The sequence below is a fragment of the Populus trichocarpa genome, chromosome 9 (genome assembly GCF_000002775.5).
Source record: "Populus trichocarpa isolate Nisqually-1 chromosome 9, P.trichocarpa_v4.1, whole genome shotgun sequence".
NCBI classification, from domain to species: Eukaryota; Viridiplantae; Streptophyta; class Magnoliopsida; order Malpighiales; family Salicaceae; genus Populus; species Populus trichocarpa.
In genome coordinates this window covers 11155143-11176085 of record NC_037293.2, presented here as the reverse complement: position 1 = coordinate 11176085, position 20943 = coordinate 11155143, and the positions used below count along the sequence as shown (strand labels likewise).

Below are 20943 nucleotides of genomic sequence, written 5' to 3'. Positions count from 1 at the left end.
CAATATAATGTGAGTTTAATAAACATATCATACCCAAGAGAACTTCAACGTTATCAAATTCTAAGGCTTTATGCCTTATCCTAAACAATCTTCTCTAATATGAGTGTTAAATGCATAATAAATTGTCATGCCTCTTCATGTGGAATAATTATTCATACTAATATAATGATTCCCCTGTGCTTACAGGTATATATAATATCTATTAAGAAACTTATCGTACTTATTATATCATTAATGATATATAAGAGATAGTGCTTTCTATTAATATCGTCAGAAACAGAGGACTTTCTGACATTTTCTTTTCATGTAATGGATCAAGGTTTAGAGGGTATAAATACCCTCTGAACCATTTAGATAAATGGTTTACAACTTCTTATATCTTAAGATAAAAAATATTTAGATTTCAGAGCATTAATAAACCTAAAATTCAAGAACAAATATCTTTATTCCTGGAATATAAAGCTCTTTTAAGTTATTTAATATTTGTTTTATAAAAATATTAATTTTATTATAAAAAAAAATCTCTAAATCCCTTCATTAAAATTTCTATTATAAATCTAGAGTTTAAGAAAAAGTCTAAGTACCGTCAATATATTAATTAACCGGTGCCCTAAACATTAAATATTTTTTTATTTATATTGGTTGTATTTGGACATTATCAGTTGGATACTATTACCAACTTTCCAACATCAAGTCCAGTACACCTCATTGTCCACGTCAGAAACTGGCCCCACCACAATCTGAATTTGGGTAAGCGGGCAGCCTTTCAACTCTATTTCAAGCTCTATACCAAAAACTAGAGAATAAAATCTTCTCATTTTTTACAAGATGTAAGATACTTGGCTGCGGTGGCAATTGATATCCTGTAGATCTGAATTTAAGAAATGTAATTAAACAAAAAAAATTATAAATATATTACATTGTAAATATTTTTCTAAGAGTCAGTCGAGAAAGAAATTAATTATAATATTTGAAGAGATACATGATGGTTGATTTTTGTTTTTTTCTCATTATCCAAGCTGTTTAAACAAGGTAAAAAATTGACTTAAAGTGTTTCAAATTTCCTAGAAAAATAATATTATCCAAAACTTAACTGGATAAGATTAAATATTCACTCGAGACTCAGCTAGGAACATGGATTTCTGGTCTTGTAAGTGGGCATATTCTTGCAGTGTAGCGGGGACAAGTCGCCGCTTTGCTGAGCCTTATCTGCCAGTCTCACGAGACCTTTAGTGACTCCAAAGGCCACTTTACCTCGTCAGCCACTCCCTTCTTTCCACGTGCCTTCCAAGTCACTACTTCTTGATTATCTTCCGTGTCATTTTATTTTATTGTTTAAAACCCTGTTTATTCCTTTGGGATGCGAATCTTGTGTTTTCTCGCACAGGTTAACAATTTTATTTAGAATATATTTGATAATGTCATAGCGTTTATTTTTTTAATTTATAAATATATTTAAATGATATATTTTTTATTTTTTAAAATTTATTTTTAATATCAATATATTTAAATTATCTGAAAATATATAAACATATTTTGAAGTAAAGAAAAAAACTTTTTTTTTTCAAAAAACTTTTGAAACGTAAAAATAAACGAGTTTTTAACAATCCTTTGAGTTTAGAGCTTATTTAGTATTGTGTTAGTGGTTATTTTTTAAAGTATTTTCTTTCGGAAATACATTTAAAAAATATTTATTTTTAAGATTTATTTTAATATTGACACATCAAAACGATAAAAATATTAAAAAAAGTAATTTAAGTAAAAATAAAATTAAAAAATTTTAAGAACGCGTGGCCGGCCACATTCTAAAACAAGCTCTTATTTTATTAATCCCAAATCTAATATTGATTAGGTGAGTTGTATCTTTAAGTTTATTTTCATATTCCCATGAATTTTTTTCCTTGGCAATTTGACACTCAACTTGTTCTTAAAAAATGACATTAGACTTATAAACGTGCTTAGCCTTAATTAACTAGAACATTTAAGAGACTCTAAATCAAACTGTTCAGAAGAATCAACACATTAAAAGAAAAACTATCAATATCTTATGGTGCTCTGGGAATTAAGCTAGTTGTTAAATTCAGTTGACGAATTAATCTAAAAAAATTCTGAATTATTGGGTCATTAGGTTAATTTGTGAGGCATTAGGTTAATTAGTTTCATTAAAATAATATTGTTATTTTTTTTTAAAAAAAATTTGGTGCTAACCAAAACTAGGTTTGAATTATGATTTAACCAAGTTATTAAAATTTATTTAAATCAATCAAATCAATTATTTTTTTATTCAACTTAAAACCGGACAAATATCAAGATACGAATTATAGATATTTCTTGGATCAATCTACCGACTAAACTGAGTTTAGCAATTACGCAAATCAATCATGATGTGTTTCTTTTCTTATGATTTAAACTTGTAATTTTTCTAACAGAATAAAGTAAGCACCACTGAAACATTCTTCGACTGGTTATGGCTGCGGGTGGCTTCATTTCAGGCTTCTGAATGTTAATCATCACTTGAATAAGATAGATCAGTTACTCGACTCTCAAAAATATTGATTAATTAGTGATTTATTTATAATAACAACACGTCCACGATTTGCATGTGCAGGCAGCTAGTGATTCGCGACCGTGATTTGCCAGATTATATATCGTTGTCAGGTGGAGCAGTGCTATATGATAATTAACGTGCATTATGTTCTTGACGCCCGAGTCCTGCCAGTTTAAGGTACCATACCTTGCGAGACCTTAAAGTTTAGCACAGAGGAAAATATCTTGTTATCCTCGTTTAACATGCAATATATATTAGACTCGCAGAAATCGGCAAGCTAATTAATATTGTATGGATTTTATCACCTTCGGTTCGAGTTTAAAGCTAGCGAGGTACTTTGAAGATTTTGTCAATATTCAAGAATACTTTCTTTAAAAAAACATATATTTGGATTTGTATTTTTAATAAAAATGCAGTCATGCATAATTAACAAGTGCAACTTTTTTTTATTTTTTTTATCTCTCTTTAATTATATTATTCAGTTAAAACTGTTATTTATATTTATTTATTTTACTCGAAAATGATCAAAACAGTAATGATTTGTTCTTTTTTTGGTGTTAATCTGGTCAAGTCTGGCTCATGATAAAGTTAAATGGATTTTACTGGATTAATATTTTATTTAATTTAATTAAAAACTCAATCTGGATCTTGAATTTCTCATGACAACTCACCAGTTTGGTTCAACAAGTATTACTCTTACCAGGACACCGGCAAGTCTCTCACAATACAACATTAAGGTTAATTATGGAAGGGATGTGAAAGACTCCTGGGCAATGGAACAAAGACACGTGAATAGTGGTCCTTAAATCAATCAAAGAAGGATCGATAATTAATCAGAAAGCTATATGTCTGGCCAAGTGTCATGGCATTTGCTGAGAGAACCATCTTCGATTCTTGTTTGACAAGAATTATTCACGGATAAAGCAGTACGTGGGAATGGTATCCAGGTTGCCAAACATCAAGGAAGTACTGCTGTCTTTTTTTCCTTCTACAATGACGCAGCAACAGAAGGGGTCACATAACGGAACGTCCTTTTTGAAATACCATGTGTTCTTATCACTTCTGTTCATTCTCCACCTTACAAGCCAGCATCAACGGAGAAAAGAAAAGCGCTTCTGTTCTGTAACTTTCCAACTGCTCCAAAACCACACATCTCCCATGAATCTCATTAATCACTCGTATATATGATCACCTTTTGGCTTTCTCCTTGGCCTATGGTCCTCGCGTTTCATGGCAAGTTTAAGGGCAGTCATGTTTCTTCATCATTAACAATTAGATTATGATAATCATGATCAACATACAATTACTCTCAAGCCCTTGATAAACCTTTGCTCCAAGCATCATCGAGTGGGCATTCTTTGTTTCGATATATCGATCTTCACTCTTATCTCCTACATCCTAGACAAACTGAAGTGGGTGCCACGTCATACACAGCTTAACAAGGAGTGTATTTGATTAACGGAGAAACATAGACCAGATACGGAGAAACATAGACGAGCATTTAAGGACATTATGGTCCTTCCAGGGAAAGCTCATCAAGAATCAGTGGGAGCCATGGAATATGCCACTTTTTTCCGGGGAGGAAATGGGGAAGTTTCATGGAGTGGGAGGTGAGACGATGGCAACACGTATTCATAAGGATTAATTAAATAATATTAGAGCATGTTTAGTTTAATATTGATATTTTTTTTATTTAGAAATGTATTAAAATATTTTTTTTATTATCAATATATCAAAACAATCATAAAAAACATATCAAAACAATCATAAAAAAATTTTAAAAATTTAATTTTAAAAAAATAATTAATCTTTTACAAAAAAAACTTTTTAACTACAAAAACAAATAGGTTTTAGTATGTGTCATCGCTGATTTGTGAAGGTGTTATTATAATAATTTTTTATTATTTTTTGATATAATTTTATCAAAATCATAAAAAAATAAATTTAATATTTTCAAACAAAAAATAATTTTAAAAAATAATTTGAACCGCATTATTAAACACACCTTTAATAATAATAAAAAAATTCATGGAACCATAGGAGTGTAGCTTAACTAGTCAGACTCTGAATTTACTTTCCATAAATCACCAGTTCGAGTGCTATAAATTTCAGGACTATTGGAGATTTATCTTGTTATTAACTTTAAGATCTCATAAGATTAGTTGAAATATATATAAACTGGCTTGGATTATCCATGATTAAAACACTTTTCCATTATCTTGAATAGTCCACCCACTACCTTCTTGAAGAGCTTCTTCACCCCATGCTCCATATGGTGATGCCATTTTTTTTTTTTTTTTTGTAAGAAACCCAAAACCTCTAAGCCAAGATTTAAATCATTTAATAATAATAATAATAATTAATAGGGTTTCTTTCTTATGGTACGCTAGTAACTAGATATTCAATTAGCTTACCAAGTCGAGCTCGTGGAAAGTGAACACAGCATATAAAACTCTCACCACTACTATTTTATTTAGGGGAGGATAAAGAACAAACAATAAATCTAAACGAGGCGCACATCGTCTTGATTCCTATGGGTGCGCACTACGCCTCTAAACAACTTGAGAGAAAGGAAAGCCAAAAACCCACATCGCAGCCTGTCTCCTTATCACACCCTATAAATTCATAATATTAACTTGATTAAATCTTAATTCTCTCTTAACCCTCCCCCCAATCTCTTTCTAGACCTGCCTTCTTTCCCTCTTTAACGTAAAAGGAGAAAAAAAAAAAAAAACAAGAAGAAGACAAATCACAACCTCTCTCTTTCTCTGCATTTGCTTGATTTTTTTTTGTTTAAATGGTGGATATGGCGATGGAAGAGGGTGGTAGTAACGAGAGCTGCGGGAGCAGAGTGAACGAGAACACAACGTCGCCTGGTTCGGTATTACAAGGAAGGCAACATCCGCAAAGGATGCAGCAGAAACTTGAGGTTTATAATGAGATTCTTCGTCGTCTTAAAGAAACTAATCACGAAGAAGCTAATCTACCTGGTTTTGATGATCAACTTTGGACTCACTTCAATCGCCTCCCTGCCAGGTACGTACGTGTATACGTATTCATTTCCGTATCTCTACGTGTGTGTGTGTGTGTGTGTGTTTCTATCTTTGGTTGTTTGTGATTTGTTGTTGCGTCTTCGATACGGGAATGAAAAATTTTAGTACTTTTTCAGAAGCAAAATAAAATTTGAGTTTCTCTCTTTTAATTTGGATTGTTAGTTGTTTTTTTTACTGTTTTTTATAGGATAGTTTAGCTTAAGAGGCTGGTTTTATTATTATTTTTATTTTTAATATTTGCGGTGTAGATATGCGTTAGATGTGAAGGTGGAGAGAGCAGAAGATGTGTTAATGCATAAGAGATTGCTGCATTTGGCTCATGATCCTGCTAATCGACCGGCAATCGAAGTTCGCCTTGTTCAGGTAACCTCTATTTGCTGCTGATTTGTTGTGCTTTTTTACATTTACCATGCTCGGTTACTTGCGAAGATTTGATTGTGTTTAGAATTTGTGATTGATTAGACTGTGGATTTTAGACTGGAAGAGAGGAATCGTCCGTAAAACAAGTTTTCAACAGGTGCTTACAGGGTTTTAAGAATCCTATTTTGTGGAGAATTTGGAGACGGAAGTTTGTGTTTTTGTGTTCATCAAATTGTTTATTTTTTGTTCCACATTGTTGATGTATAAGTAAATGAGATTTAACTGTACGTAATATAGGAGTATATACTGGTTCAGTTACCAGCCACGAAATGAATCTGTTGTAAACATGTTCTTGAATGTTTGCTGCATTACAATCTTTGAGGCTGGTTTTTTATTTGCCCGAGTTCAACAAATGTAGCTGAATTTCCATCGAATGTTGTTTATAAACCTCATTTGCATTTTCTGTATCTTTTGTTTTTCATGGAATCTTTTAAACTTTGTAATTTTTTAAAATTGATTGAGTGGAAAACTTGCAATTTGTCAAGTGCAGTTAATTGAATCTCCCATGCAGGTTCATCCTACTTCTGATGATAATTCAGCTGATTTTATCCTTCCAGACTCTCCTAGTAAAGAAGCAGCCCAAAGAAAGAGGTATGCTGTTGAGATCATTGTATTTTCTAGAATCCAATTATTCCATGTGTATTGTGAATTCAACAACTCTAGTCAACTAGTGTCACTAGTATTGCTGACATCTTTTTCTTGGTTTCAATGGTCAGCATACACCCACCACCAGCCTTTGGTTCATCACCTAATCTTGAAGCACTTGCACTTGAAGCAAACAAATTTGATGATCAAGATGGTGATAATTCTGTGCATGCTAACTCGAAGTTCTTCAAGTAATTCTCTTACTCAGAGCTATCATGCCAGAGTGGACTGGGTTCCAATAAGGATCTTTTGGGGTTCTTGCCCTTTTGTTAAATCACTTTCACCTTTTCTTTCAAAAAACTTTTAACGAAGTTTTTTTACAGAAATCCCTTTCTTCAATTGACAATCTGAGTAAAAAGCAAGATTCAAAAAATTTAATCCTTGACTACTGTAGACTCTCGCTTTCTATGTGATTGTATATGAGATCCGATATATTTGAAATGGCACTCAAACTAACTGAACATGCTATCAACTGTTTATTTTGGCACTTCGCATGCATCTATTGTGCAGATTTATGTATTTTTCTATGCATATATACATTCATGCGGATATTTATACATCCATATAATTGCATAATTTACTAGATTTGGATGGTGAAGTTTACAGTATTTTTCTTATCGGCATTGATGCAGGCCCATGCATGAAATTACTTTTTCAAGTGATGACAAGCCAAAACTCTTGAGTCAGGTAAGATGAGCATGCCTGTTGAAGTAAGCCAAGTTCATCTTTAATAATTTCTCAAGCAGTGTTTAAATTTTCTACAGAAAATCATCTTGTATTCTGCTGCTTCTTTCAATTTGAATGCTGTTTTGGTATTTAATTTGGAAGGATTGCAAACTAAATCTAGGATTAGTTTGAGCTCTATTCCATCAGCTGGCTGCATGCATTTTGCTGGCCGGTCAGGGTGCATAAATAACTGGCATTTGTTGTTAGCATGAAGCATGAAGAGAGTCAGTGAGGGTGTTTGATTCCACGAAAATAAACACTTAGCCATTGATTTAATGTATCTGTGGCTTATTGTGCTTCGAGTTAGTTATTGTAAATGAGCATGCATCACTGTCTCTCTGATCCTGGTAGTGCTACTTGATTTATGAGGTCATTGTTCTTTGTGAAAATTTACAGTTGACTTCCTTACTCGCTCACATTGGGTTAAACATCCAAGAAGCACACGCATTTTCAACACTTGATGGCTACTCCTTGGATGTATTTGTTGTTGATGGTTGGCCATATGAGGTACTTGCCATATGCACCTTATGTATTAAAGCCCTTGGGTACTTAGGCTGTCATTAATCAAGAAAATATTTGAAATGCACAACAAACTTGATTGACAGACTCTGTTAATAACCATCAGGAAACAGAGCAGCTCAGAACAGCATTGGAAAAAGAAGTTATCAAGATTGAGGCAATTCCCTGATTTAATTTGTAGTGATGGAAAGTTTCTTCTTTTGGAGTTTGCAGCTTATAAATCTGGGTTTCTTTTTCTTACAATGCTTACTGTTGAACGTTGTTCTAAAAGAATTTTTATGAATTTATTTGTTCTCAAATTGATTATGTTTCCAGTAGCTTGATTTTCTTGTTTCTTCTTTAGTGGAGATTTAATATTATTTGATGAGGATCATGCAAGCTTTGCATGACCTTGCGAGCAGAATATTCTCTTCTGATCAACAGTCTAGTTGCTAAATTGGGCGGGATGCAATAAAATGTATTGTAAATTGCTTTCCAATATTTGATGTAATTTCATTCGTGCAGGTTCACATCTTTCTACCATTTGGGTTATTTTATGGGGTTGAAGAGGGGCTGCTGTAAGTAGAAATGAAACTTAATCACAAGATAGTGATAGGAGAACTAAAAAGAGTTAAATTCAGGAATTCCCAACTAGCAATGCATTTCTTGGACTCTAGTAGTACTGGAAATGGGCAAGGGTAGAGTAGGATTGCATTAGACAGGACTGTGTGTGAATAAGAATTTATCCAGCTGATTAGGTTTTCTGTTTGGAACCTTAATTTTGTTGACATATATGTTTATCTGCATCATTTTCAACAAGTTTCATCTATTTTTCCCACTAGCTACATCTTAAAATTTAGATGCATGTCTAGTATATGACAGGCAGAATGCTGCTCACAATGTTTTGAACGTGGTAAAACTTGTACCTGAAATTTTTCTGTTAGAATAATTCATCATAGGCTGATGGTGGCTACCATATCGTAGTTCTCCAGGTTTTGCTTTTGTTTATTCTTTAGTTTCCAATTCAAGAAGATAATTGTTATGTCTAATTTATACCATGATCTCTTCACCATGTCAATTGACTGGAATCTAATGGTGTTTCTTATTGTATTGTGTGGTTTGATCCATTATGTTTTGATTCAACATGCTTTCTCAGTTCACTTTTAATGTGTTGCCTTGCTCTTGCAGGCTTGGTCAAATCACCGATCTTCATCTCCTACCAGTGATCATGAGAAATCCAAGATCAAATATGATCCTGATCATGTTGCAATACCCAATGATGTGACTGATGTGTGGGAAATTGACCCTAAACATTTGAAGTTTGAGAACAAAGTTGCATCTGGATCATATGGTGATCTGTAAGTTAACTCTCTTTTAGATACAATTTCTGACAGTTGATTCTGTATTCAACTGTTTCATCCTATTGGTTTAGGTACAAAGGCACGTACTACAGTCAGGAAGTGGCTATCAAAATCCTCAAGCCCGAGCGAGTAAATTCAGACTTGCAGAAAGAGTTCGCCCAAGAAGTTTACATAATGAGGTTTGACATAATGTCCTCAGCTACAGTATTATCTACAACTCTAGGCTGCTGAATTTTCTTGGGTCTGGTTTGTTCCTTGTTTTTACATTTTCTTTTAACTTGTAGGAAAGTTCGACATAAGAATGTCGTACAATTTATTGGCGCATGCACCAAGCTTCCAAGTTTGTGCATTGTAACAGGTAAATGCCAGTGAAATTTTAAATGTATTTTATGTTTATTTATTCCTTGTATGAATTTCTTTCTTCATCCCCCCCCCCCCCCCAAATCTGTCATCTTCAATTCAACATTTTGTATCTTCTACTCATTATTTTTTATTCTTGTTAAATAGAATTTATGTCTGGAGGAAGTGTCTATGACTACCTACACAAGCAGAGGGGTGTTTTTAAGCTTCCAACATTACTTAAAGCAGCAATAGATGTTTCTAAAGGAATGAATTACCTGCACCAAAATAATATAATCCATAGGGATTTGAAGGCTGCAAATCTTCTCATGGATGAAAATGAAGTATGATTCTCCTTTACCATATTTCATTTTCTCATTTAGTGTTTTTACTATTCGATTAGCTTCAATGATATTTTATACAAAGCCTTTTCCTCCCCTTCCACATCTTCTAATTCCATCATGATCATTGAAGCAGATGAATCAAATTCTACCGAAGCTTTGTGCCATATGTTACGTGTATCTATATGAGATTTTTTTTTTTCATTTCAGGTGGTTAAGGTTGCTGATTTTGGTGTTGCCAGAGTGAAAGCTCAGACTGGAGTTATGACAGCAGAAACTGGGACCTACAGATGGATGGCTCCTGAGGTGCACCTCTGTCATTGAGAGAGAGAGTACTTGTTTGCCATTGTTAATAAATCATGCCCCCCCCCCCCCCCCCAACAATGATTATCATGGAAACTTGAATGCATCATTAGTTTTCTTGGCGGTGACCATCATGCATCTTCTAATTGGTATCTCGCCATTTTCTCACAACAGTTATTTTGCATTGAAGGTCATTGAACACAAGCCGTATGACCACAAGGCTGATGTATTCAGTTTTGGGATCGTGTTATGGGAGTTGTTAACTGGAAAGGTATTGTTGGTCATCTTGTATAATATCTCGTCTCTTTTCAGAAAGTTTCTGATCTCTCAAGTTGATCACTCTTACATATTTGGCTTTCCAGCTTCCGTACGAGTACTTAACCCCATTACAAGCAGCTGTTGGAGTGGTTCAAAAGGTAAAATTCCTTTTTTCGATGAGCGCCTCGCCCCCACCCAAACACACACACACACACCATCTCATGTGATAATTTCATGATTATACCAATCTGCATGGTGCTTTCCTTTCATGTGGTTTCAGGGTCTACGGCCAACAATACCCAAGAATACTCAACCAAAGCTTGCCGAGCTGCTTGAAAAAACCTGGAAACAGGATCCAGCTCTAAGGCCTGACTTCTCAGAGATTACAGAAATCCTGCAGCAAATAGCAAAAGAGGTATTCAGCAATTTTTAATAGATTTCCTGGTTTGGTTTCTCTTACAAATGGGTCATCATTTATGTCTGCACATTTTCTTCACAAGTAATAAGTGTTGTTATAGGATTAAGACAATTATAACATCCAAGAAATTAGGTATATCACTAATATTGACAAATAATGCAAATTAATTCAAATAAGCATAATAAATATAATAACCAACAATATAATTAAAATGCTTAAAATAAATAGGTAAGGAAGAGAATTTGCAAACTCGATTTTTAACATGGTTCAACAAGCCTACATTCACACCTCAAGTACCAAACCGTATTTGAGTATTATATTATTTTTACTTGTCCAAGTTTTAGAGTACAATAACCACTTGATGAATCCACACCAAGATTTTTACATTATTTGAAGATATTTTCTCTTCAAGATTTTTCTTCCTCTTGAAGATATGCTCACTTCAAGATTTTTTCTTGGTGAAAATACTTTACTAATGCCAAGAGTTTTTACCTAACTCAAAGGTTTACAAGAATGATTTTATTATCACAATTAACTTTCTCAATAGAGTGGATAATACAATTGAAAGTTTTAATATCTCTATATCTCACAATATATCACTTACAGGATTTGAAGGTGTTCAAGTGTAGTGAGAATAAGATTGAATACCCTTGTGCTAGAATATAAAGGTTTAATAACACTAATTAGAGTATAATCAAGGATTGATGATTTTGATGTTTGCTCTTAAAATAGCTTGTATATTATTTATATTTGGATTCTCTTCTTAATTTTACAAATAGAGAAGCTATATATGTTTCTATCAAAAACTAGTTGTTTATAGCTGTTACAGCTCCACTGACAGTTGAAATGGTCGACCGGTTCCTGTAGAATTCCCAGGTGTTTATCGCTGATGAATAAGCGGTCGACCGGTTCATACAGAATTCCAGTTTTATAAGTTTTAATTTAGGTGAATTCTTAGAACCATCCATCAAGTTTTTAACCAATCTTTTTAAATGTATGCATAGTAAAGCGTGTGAGATCATTTTAATTGTGCTATCAAGATAAGATATACAGATTTACATAAAGCACTAAAATAAACACTTCAATTCTAAGTCGGCACTTTGCTTCTTCTTTTTTTGGACTTCTTGATTAATTTCTTCATGAAATTTTTCATATTTGTTGATATGATCTTTGTATAAAATCTATTTAACAGTTATTTTCAATCAAACATATTATTAATTTAATTTATTTATTTATTTTATCTTCAAAATATATCAAAATATAAACGCATGACTTAGAAATCAATAATAAGACTCGCAAGTTTCCATTGCAGGTTGGGGATGATGGTGAATGCCGCAAGGAGAAATCATCTGGTGGATTTCTATCCGTGCTTAGGAGGAAGTAGTTGAAGGAAGAGTTGCAGTTGTTCATAAACTGATCAATCAACGAGTCGATGGCAAACCAACCGTTTTCAATCCTTCTAAAATACCATTACTGTACAGTTTTTTAATTTTTTTTCTCCTGCCAAGCATCATCAAGCTGTATTTTTTTTTTATTCGTTATTATTTTTGTTAATTTTATCTGAGTCCATGTTTTGAAACAGTCATTCTCATCTTTTTCTACCAACACATTATTATTAAGTTCTGATAGTTATCTCTTTTGCCGCGCTTTTTAAATGAAATATTAATGTCTGCGTGACAATCATGTAATTCTAACCATCATCAAGGTTTTGATGCGGAAGTTGTAACTAATAATGCTTATAATATAAGAGGGATATAAACATAATTAAAAATTAACTTTTTATAGATGAAAATATTTGAGACGGTCCGTACGAGACATACTAAACTCACCTCCGAACCGCATCTCAAAAGCTACTTTCAATATTTCTGAAGCTTTCTTTCTCTGGAATATTTCTTTTTAGTGCTTTTAATTCTATTTGTATTTGCCTAGTGCTGGAAGAGAAAGATCCAAAGACACCCAATTTAACATGGGCCTTGTGTCTTAATCGTGATTTTAGCCCTTTTAGTAAAATCCAATCCATCACAATCTCTTATTAAAAATGACTCCATTACAATATTCCCAACCCTTCTCCTGTTTTTGCAGGTTCCACTACTTGGAGCAATGCACGCGCACGTCAGGTATCAACAAAAGATAACAACCTCGCACGTGCCATTGAACCACCACCACCTCAGCCACCGTCAACAACCACTACCTTATCTTTCACAGCCAACATCACCACCACTGAATTTATCAACCAAATGGAACAACTTTAAATGTTTAGCAGCAATTAGCAAACAAGCCCAGCGTTTCTTCTCTGCGGTATTGCCCACCGTTGCCACAAGAGATACTTCAGCTACTAACCGTTTGATCAAGAAATTTGTAGCATCATCACCGAAATCAATCGCCCTTGATGCACTCTCTAATCTTCTCTCCCCCGACTCCACTCACCACCCCCTGCTGTATCTTCTCACTCTCCCTGTAAGTAATAACCCATCATAAAAAAAGCTCTCCTTTTCTCTTTTTGACATTAAAAAATCCAAATTTCTTATGCTAAATGTGTTTATGTTTCTATTTTTGCAGCTCTATTTAAAGATAAGTGAAGCATCATGGTTTAGTTGGAATCCTAAGTTAGTTGCACAAGTTGTTGTCTTGCTGGATAAACAAGGCCTAGACAAAGAGTTAAAAGCTTTGATGTCTGAAACAGTTTCAAGATTACAGTTTAAAGAGAGGGAGCTTGTTCTTTTTTATTGCAATTTGATTGGGTTTAACTCAAAACACAATTGGGTTCGTGGGTTTGATGATTCTTATTCTCGTTTGAACCAGTTTGTTAGTGACTCCAACTCTGTTTATGTAAAAAAGCAGGGTTATAAAGCAATGATTAGCGGGTTATGTGAAATGGGTAGGGCTAGAGAAGCAGAGGATTTGATTGGAGAGATGAGAGAGAGAGGACTGAAGCCTAAATTGTTTGAATTTAGGTGTGTTTTATATGGCTATGGAAGATTAGGATTGTTTAAAGATATGGAGAGGATTCTTGATAAAATGGAAAGTGGAGAGATTGAAGTTGATACAGTCTGTGCTAATATGGTTCTTGCATCCTATGGAGCTCACAATGCACTTCCTGAAATGGGATTGTGGCTGCGAAAGATGAAAACTCTGGGCATTCCATTGTCAATAAGGACTTGCAATTCAGTTCTGAATTCCTGTCCCACGATCATGGCATTGATGAGAAACTTGGATGCTTCTTATCCAGTTTCGATTCAAGAGTTGTTGAAGATCTTGAGTGAGGAAGAATTAATGTTAGTCAAAGAATTGATTGAATCATCGGTTTTGAAAGAGGCAACGAAGTGGGATACTTCAGAGGGGAAGTTGGATTTACATGGAATGCACTTGGGTTCAGCATATGTGATAATGTTGCAGTGGATGGAGGAGACGAGGAATAGATTGAGTGATGGAGAGCATGTAATTCCAGCAGAGATTACAGTTGTTTGTGGATCGGGGAATCATAGCACCGTTAGAGGGGAATCTCCAGTTAAATCTATGATCACACAGATAATGGCTCAAACGAGGAGTCCAATGAGAATCGATAGGAAGAACATTGGTTGTTTCGTTGCTAAAGGAAATGTTGTCAAGAAGTGGCTATGTTAACATATGAATGAGCAAGGAATGCATCCATGAAGCTCAAACTTCTACTGGATGTTTTCGTCGTTAGAGATTTCCTTTCTATATTGCTTTTATCCACAACACTTATTTCCATATTGAATTGAAGGCAATTTTTCAAGATATTATACACCGAACTACAGAACCGGGAGGACTTATATTCTTTCATTTTTTTTTTCCTATTTAAACACCTATATATATATATATATATATTCCACGAACTTGCACACACTCTCGGATTTTGATCAATCAAATATCTTTATCAGTTTTGTTACTGTACATTTAAGATTTTTTTTTCATTTTCATATATCCTTGTTTAGATTTTTTTTTTAATTTAAATTTTCATTTTAAAGCTTTTTCAAAGTTATTTTTTCTTTTGATGGCTATATGAATTTTTTGGCAAGTAAGAAAAAGACATATATATTCCTAGAATTACAATTTATGATATGCTCTGCTTTCATTTTTAAATATTAAAGAAAAAATATTATTTTAATATATTTTAAAATAAAATTATTTTAAAAAAACAACTATTATTGTAATTTCAAACACCATATCTATTTTTTTTTAGTTATTATTATCACCTATGTTGGATGTGTCGTAAGCACATTTGTAACCAGTGTTGTTTAAAAGTTAAAACACCATAGGTAAAGCAGTACGCCGATTGGATGTATATATTTTATTATCATTTATTCTTATAAATATATATATATATATATATATTTGGTGATACTTTATTTTCCGTGACTTTGTTATATTTGATGATATTTTATTATTGTGGATTTGTCTTATTATACTAAGTCTGTTGGCTTGTATATTAAAAACATGCGTCCTGAATGCTTTCTCTATTATACTCCATCATTAATTTAGTGTTTTTTCAATCTAAAAATATTTTTAGGGTTTTTTTTTTTTTTTTTTGGTGTTCATAGATTTATAGTTCTTAACTTAAATAAAATTATAGCAATTGATCAAATGATTTTTATTTAGTCCATCATGATATCGATAGCGTGCATGAAAAATACCCTCCTTACTCCACTAAAAGGACTTTCTAACTCTTGGAGCTCTATACTATGTTTTTTTCTTGTTCATTTTATAAAAATAAGAAGTCGATGATATGCGCATTGTTGGTGGTTTATTTTTTTTAAAAAAATTATTTAGATATTTTGTTAAAAAGAAGGAGAGTTATGAGTTTTAACTAGCATAAACTTCATATTAATTAATACAATTTACCCTACACGTTCTTCTGGCATGAGAATCTTAAAAACAATAAAATTGCCATACTTTTTTTTAAATGATACATGTACTTATAATTATTTTTTAAAGTAAAATTTTGCTAAAAAAAATTATTAAAATAATATATTTTTTTAATTTTATTTTTTACATTAACTAACTCATTAAAACAATCTGAAAATATAAAAAATAATTTTAAATAAAAAAATAAATTTTGACCATTCTTTATTTGAGCTACAATCCCAAATGGAGATGCATGTAGTGATTTCCATACAAGATCAAATTGCATTTATTTCTAAATTCATCTTAGAAGAATTTTTTCTTAAAATAAACACTTTTGAATTAGAATTCTTAAATTTTACAGCACATAAAATCTAGCACCCAAGGCAAATCATCAAATTTATGTTTGGATAACAAAACAATTGTTTGATATAATACCTGCAAAAAAATCACCAATATTATTAACAAAACAAAAAAAAAAGTAATGGATATAGAGAATTAATATATCTATATATTTTGAACAGGAAAAAAGAGAGAGAAAAACGAGATGAAGACACGACACAAAGAAACTATGCTAAATTATGGATGTGTTAGGGTTAGATAAGATTTAGACATACATATGTGCTATGAGTTTATATTAATTGTTATAGGAGTGTCAAAATCAATACTCTCTTTTTTATAGACTATAAAAATCATATAATAAGTATTAGAATAAAGAAAAATGCCTACAAATTCTTGAAAAAAATATATCTAAAAAGAAAGCCCTCCTTATTTTGCATGTGACGTAAGCACCCAATCAACGCCCACCTTGTATCCCTAGAAGTAATCAAACATATATAATTTCTCATTAACATTTAAAACTTTAACACTTTATTACTAAATCCAATAAAGTGAATAATATTATTAAGTATTAATCTCAAATTAATTTTCTAAGCAATGTCTAAAACTACCCCAACTAACGAAGCGAGTATGTATCTCGTTTAGAAAACTCCTTTGAATTGGTGTTTCATAAATAAATAAAAATAGCTTTAAATGTTAATTAAAAGAAAGACTTAGACGTAAGATTTTTAAAAAATAAATTCACTTATTATTACGTGTCATACTTAAAAGTTAAAACCTAAACCTCGTACTACAGCCTAAAAAAAACCAAACTCTTTCACGAAAAGATGTTACGCTGTATAAGCGCTGTCGTTTCCAAGCGTGGATTCATACGAGCTCGTCTTCTTTCTTCATATACAAGCCCACACAGTTCAGCTCAGGACCTCTACTTGTACGAGTTCAACAAGAAGATCTCTAATTTGGCTAAAAATGGTCGAATTGATGAAGCAAGAGCATTGTTTGATCAAATGGAAGAAACAAATACGGTTTCATGGAACGCAATTATAAGGGCCTATGTGAAACGTAGAGAAATTGCTAAAGCAAGGAAACTGTTCGATGAGATGCCTCAAAGAGACATTGTTTCATGGAACTTAATGATTTCGGGGTATGTTTCGTGTCATGGGATCAGGTTCTTAAAAGAAGGAAGAAACTTGTTTGATAGAATGCCGGAGAGGGATATTGTATCCTGGAATACGATGATTAGTGGGTATGCGAAGAATGGGAGAATGGATGAGGCGTTGAGGATGTTTAAATTGATGCCGGAGGGGGATGTTGTGTCTTGGAATGCCATTGTTACTGGGTTTTTGCAGAATGGTGACGTGGCTCGTGCACTTGAGTATTTTGAGAGAATGCCGGAGAGGGATGCTGCGTCGCTTAGTGCGCTTGTGTCTGGTCTTATTCGGAATGGGGAATTGGACGAGGCAGCGAGAGTGGTGGTTAGGTTTGAGAGAGATGGTGGTAGGAAAGAGAATTTGTTGCAAGCTTATAATACTCTGATTGCGGGGTATGGTCGGAGAGACAGGGTTGATGAAGCTCGGAAACTTTTTGATCAAATACCGTTTTGTGATGGCAAGGGAAAAGGAGGAGATGGAAGGTTCGGGAGGAATGTGGTGTCATGGAATACGATGATCATGTGCTATGTTAAGGCAGGAAATATTGTTTTTGCTAGGGAACTCTTTGACCAAATGATGGAACGAGATACCATTTCTTGGAATACCATGATTAGTGGTTATGTTAACATGTTAGATATGGACGAGGCCTCCAGACTTTTTTGTGAAATGCCAAATCCTGATATTTTTTCGTGGAATAAGATGATTGCAGGGCATGCTCAGATTGGTGATTTGGATCGTGTTAATGATTTATTTGGGAGGATGCCCCAAAAGAACTTGGTGTCATGGAACTCTGTGATAACAGGATATGAGAAAAATGATGATTATATTGGAGCAATCAAGATCTTCATTCAGATGCAAGTTGAAGGAGAGAAACCTGACCGGCATACCTTATCTTCGGTTCTTAGTGTGTCTGCTGGGATAGTTGATCTTCAACTGGGAATGCAGATCCATCAGCTGGTAACAAAGACAGTTATACCAGATGTGCCAATAAATAATGCCCTCATTACCATGTACTCAAGATGTGGCGCAATAATCGAGGCAGGGACAATTTTTGATGAGGTGAAACTGCAAAAAGAAGTAATTTCTTGGAATGCAATGATTGGAGGATATGCTTCTCATGGTTATGCTGTGGAGGCTCTGGAAGTTTTCAAATTGATGAAAAGTTTTGACGTGCGACCTACTCATATAACATTTATTTCAGTTTTGCATGCCTGTGCTCATGCAGGACTAGTCGAAGAAGGTCGAGAGATATTTGAATCCATGGCTGGTGAATTTGGAATTGAACCAAGTGTTGAGCATTATGCCTCACTGGTGGACATCATGAGCCGTCATGGGCAGCTGGAGCAGGCACTGGATTTGATCAATAGCATGCCATTTGAACCAGATAAGGCTGTTTGGGGTGCATTACTGAGTGCTGCTAAGGTGCATAACAAAATAGAGGTGGCCCGAGTTGCTGCTGAAGCATTGATAAGACTTGAGCCTGACAGTTCGGCCCCATATGTCTTGCTATACAATATGTATGCTGATGTAGGGCAATGGGACAGTGCAGCAGAAGTGAGAATAATGATGGAAAGGAGTAATATCAAGAAGCAAGCAGCATATAGCTGGGTGGATTCCTCCCATTGGTGATTTTTAATATGTGCCTTCTGCATGAAGTCACCAATTGGATGGCTGCACTTGTTAATTTTCAGCTCCGGGCATCGACACACTGCCACGCAGTAAGGTTAAGAGCATTCAACTAGATTTCCATGTATCTGCAGGCTCTCAGGCAGAGGAAAACAGAAACTGGAAATTTAAGTTATTTGAACAGAAGAGTGGATTTCCCCGGAAGGAAAAGGCCAGCTGTGAATTAATAACTGCTGATCGCTTGCTTCAATCCTTGAAGAATAGGAAGGACCACTTTGAACACACTGTCAACATGGTTAAAAAATGACGTTGGCTTCTTTTTTGTGGGTAAACTTTTGAAAAATAAGCTGACCCAGAGTGATTTTTTCTTCCAGGATGGGCTTGTCTTTTTTCTGGGAGCATGAGATGCACGCTGCATCTGCAAGTTATGCATTGACATGAGGTATTTTGCTATTTTTGTTTCTTTGGTCATATCTCCTCAGAAGAAAATTGCAGTGGGCCATCATCAATCCTTTACGGCATAGGTCCAACAAAGCATGGTACTAGATATAGCAGTCTTGAGGATTGTCCATATTGTTCGAAGCATAGGATGTTCATGACTGGAGCTGCAGTGCACAAGATCCCTGAGAATTGTACATGCAGGATTTCTTGGCAAGTATTTGGGAGACGTTTGGCAAGTCAAGTTGCAATGATCCGATAGTCTCATCAATGGCTCGGAATTCCAGCCCTTGCTTTGCTGCTTGATTTTATAGTCTCGTCAGTCCCATATGCGAAGCATTACACAGTTGAAGGATCCAGCTCAAAATACTGTACTCTACTGAGCACTGCAGTCAATGCTACAAGAAATAGATGAAGCCCAATTTCTCAGATCGTCAAATCATGCAAGAATTTGCAATGATTCAAACTCACAATATCAGATGATAACTAGAAGTCTCCTTTGTGTGAATCCTTTTGATATCTTGTTGGAATTTCCTTTAAGATTCTGTTAGATTATCTTGTCCTTTCAAGTTGTCTTCTTTAAGACTTTAACACGATATGATATCATACCACGTGGCGTTTGAATGAAAACTATGTTCAGTTACAATAATGTGCAGTCCAAACATAAAATGAATTTCTCCAAAGCATCCAAAGAAAGCGCTCAACTTTAGTTCAATAATTTATTTATTTTTAAATAACACACGTCAATTTTATTTTTATTTTTTTGCAAAATAGCATAGTTAAGAAAATAACTAGGAAATTGCACATTTGATGGGTTGTAGAAATAGCGCAAGACATAAATTGCATATAAATTCCTATCAACATAACCTATTAAAATAATTTAAAAAAAATTATTAAAAAATAGTCTTCCCTGTTTGTATATAAATTTTATTTAAAAATTTTATTTTTTTATTTTTTAAATTAAAAATTTATTTATTCTCTTATAAAATTAAAAAAAATCAAGGGACAACATTTTTGCTAGATTGGCATTCTCAATTATTCTTTTATGCAATATAAAAAAAAATTAAATTTCATATTTGTGTACAAACTCTATTAAGAAAATATTTTTTTAAAATTAAAAAAGGAGTTTATTCTTTTGTAAAATTTAAAAAATAAAATATTTTGAATAGAGTTTGTATACAACTAGGAAACTTAATAATATTTTCTTATATTAAGAAGAGAATAATTAAGAATCCTGATCTATGCTAAAAGGTTACCCCTTGATTTTTTTTTGTAAAATAAAAAAAATGAAAAATATTTTTAATAGAGTTTGCATACAAATAGGAAAATTAATGATTTTTTCTTTATAAAAAAAGAACAATTAAGAATCCCAATCTAGCTAAACTATCGTCCCTTGATTTTCTTAATTTTACAAAAGAATAAACTCTTTTTTAACTTTTAAAAGACAGTTTTTAATAGAGTTTGAATACAAATAGAAAACTTAATTATACATATTTTTTTAATTTAAAAAATAAAAACTATATTTTTAATAGAACTTGTATACAAATAGAAAAGACAATTTTTTTTAAAACAAACGTATTTAATAAATTACGTGGAAATAACGTATTTCAATAGAT

The 20943-nt window shown here is 33.3% G+C and overlaps 3 protein-coding genes across 10 annotated transcripts; all 3 read left to right on the top strand.

The window, feature by feature from the left end:
* Positions 1-5030: 5030 nt before the first annotated feature.
* On the top strand, positions 5031-12547 carry LOC18102169 (serine/threonine-protein kinase STY46). Of its 8 annotated transcripts, XM_024608644.2 has the most exons (17): positions 5436-5584; positions 5850-5964; positions 6064-6118; positions 6533-6612; positions 6738-6857; positions 7299-7353; positions 7789-7899; positions 8018-8068; positions 9079-9248; positions 9323-9430; positions 9536-9609; positions 9759-9934; positions 10142-10237; positions 10425-10505; positions 10597-10650; positions 10773-10907; positions 12223-12547. In XM_024608644.2, the coding sequence occupies exons 2-17, from the start codon at positions 5921-5923 to the stop codon at positions 12292-12294; spliced, it is 1482 nt and encodes a 493-aa protein (XP_024464412.1). In that variant the 5' UTR covers positions 5436-5584; positions 5850-5920; the 3' UTR covers positions 12295-12547. The 8 variants fall into 8 exon arrangements, 7 of the variants coding, with proteins under 7 accessions (XP_006379296.1, XP_024464409.1, XP_024464408.1 ...); XM_006379234.3 differs by lacking the exon at positions 6064-6118 and having other exon boundaries at positions 5031-5584; XM_024608646.2 differs by lacking the exon at positions 6738-6857.
* A 178-nt stretch (positions 12548-12725) lies between these two features.
* LOC7474981 (pentatricopeptide repeat-containing protein At2g17033) lies at positions 12726-14683 on the top strand. The gene is made up of 2 exons (XM_002312902.4): positions 12726-13367; positions 13470-14683. Exons 1-2 carry the CDS (start codon positions 13011-13013, stop codon positions 14532-14534), a joined length of 1422 nt encoding a protein of 473 aa, XP_002312938.4. The 5' UTR covers positions 12726-13010; the 3' UTR covers positions 14535-14683.
* A 1779-nt stretch (positions 14684-16462) lies between these two features.
* Positions 16463-19933, top strand: LOC7474982 (pentatricopeptide repeat-containing protein At1g62260, mitochondrial). The gene has a single exon (XM_024608638.2). It carries the CDS (start codon positions 16940-16942, stop codon positions 18890-18892), a length of 1953 nt encoding a protein of 650 aa, XP_024464406.1. The 5' UTR covers positions 16463-16939; the 3' UTR covers positions 18893-19933.
* Positions 19934-20943: the final 1010 nt, after the last annotated feature.

Coding starts and splice junctions, on each gene's coding strand:
- LOC7474981 (XM_002312902.4), top strand. CDS start 13,011: ATGCACGCGCACGTCAGGTATCAACAAAAGATAACAACCTCGCACGTG. Junction 13,368..13,469: donor TGTATCTTCTCACTCTCCCT/GTAAGTAATAAC, acceptor CTATTTTTGCAG/CTCTATTTAAAGATAAGTGA.
- LOC18102169 (XM_006379234.3), top strand. CDS start 5,346: ATGGTGGATATGGCGATGGAAGAGGGTGGTAGTAACGAGAGCTGCGGG. Junction 8,069..9,078: donor AAGAAGTTATCAAGATTGAG/GCAATTCCCTGA, acceptor TTGCTCTTGCAG/GCTTGGTCAAATCACCGATC. Junction 10,506..10,596: donor GGGAGTTGTTAACTGGAAAG/GTATTGTTGGTC, acceptor TTGGCTTTCCAG/CTTCCGTACGAGTACTTAAC.
- LOC7474982 (XM_024608638.2), top strand. CDS start 16,940: ATGTTACGCTGTATAAGCGCTGTCGTTTCCAAGCGTGGATTCATACGA.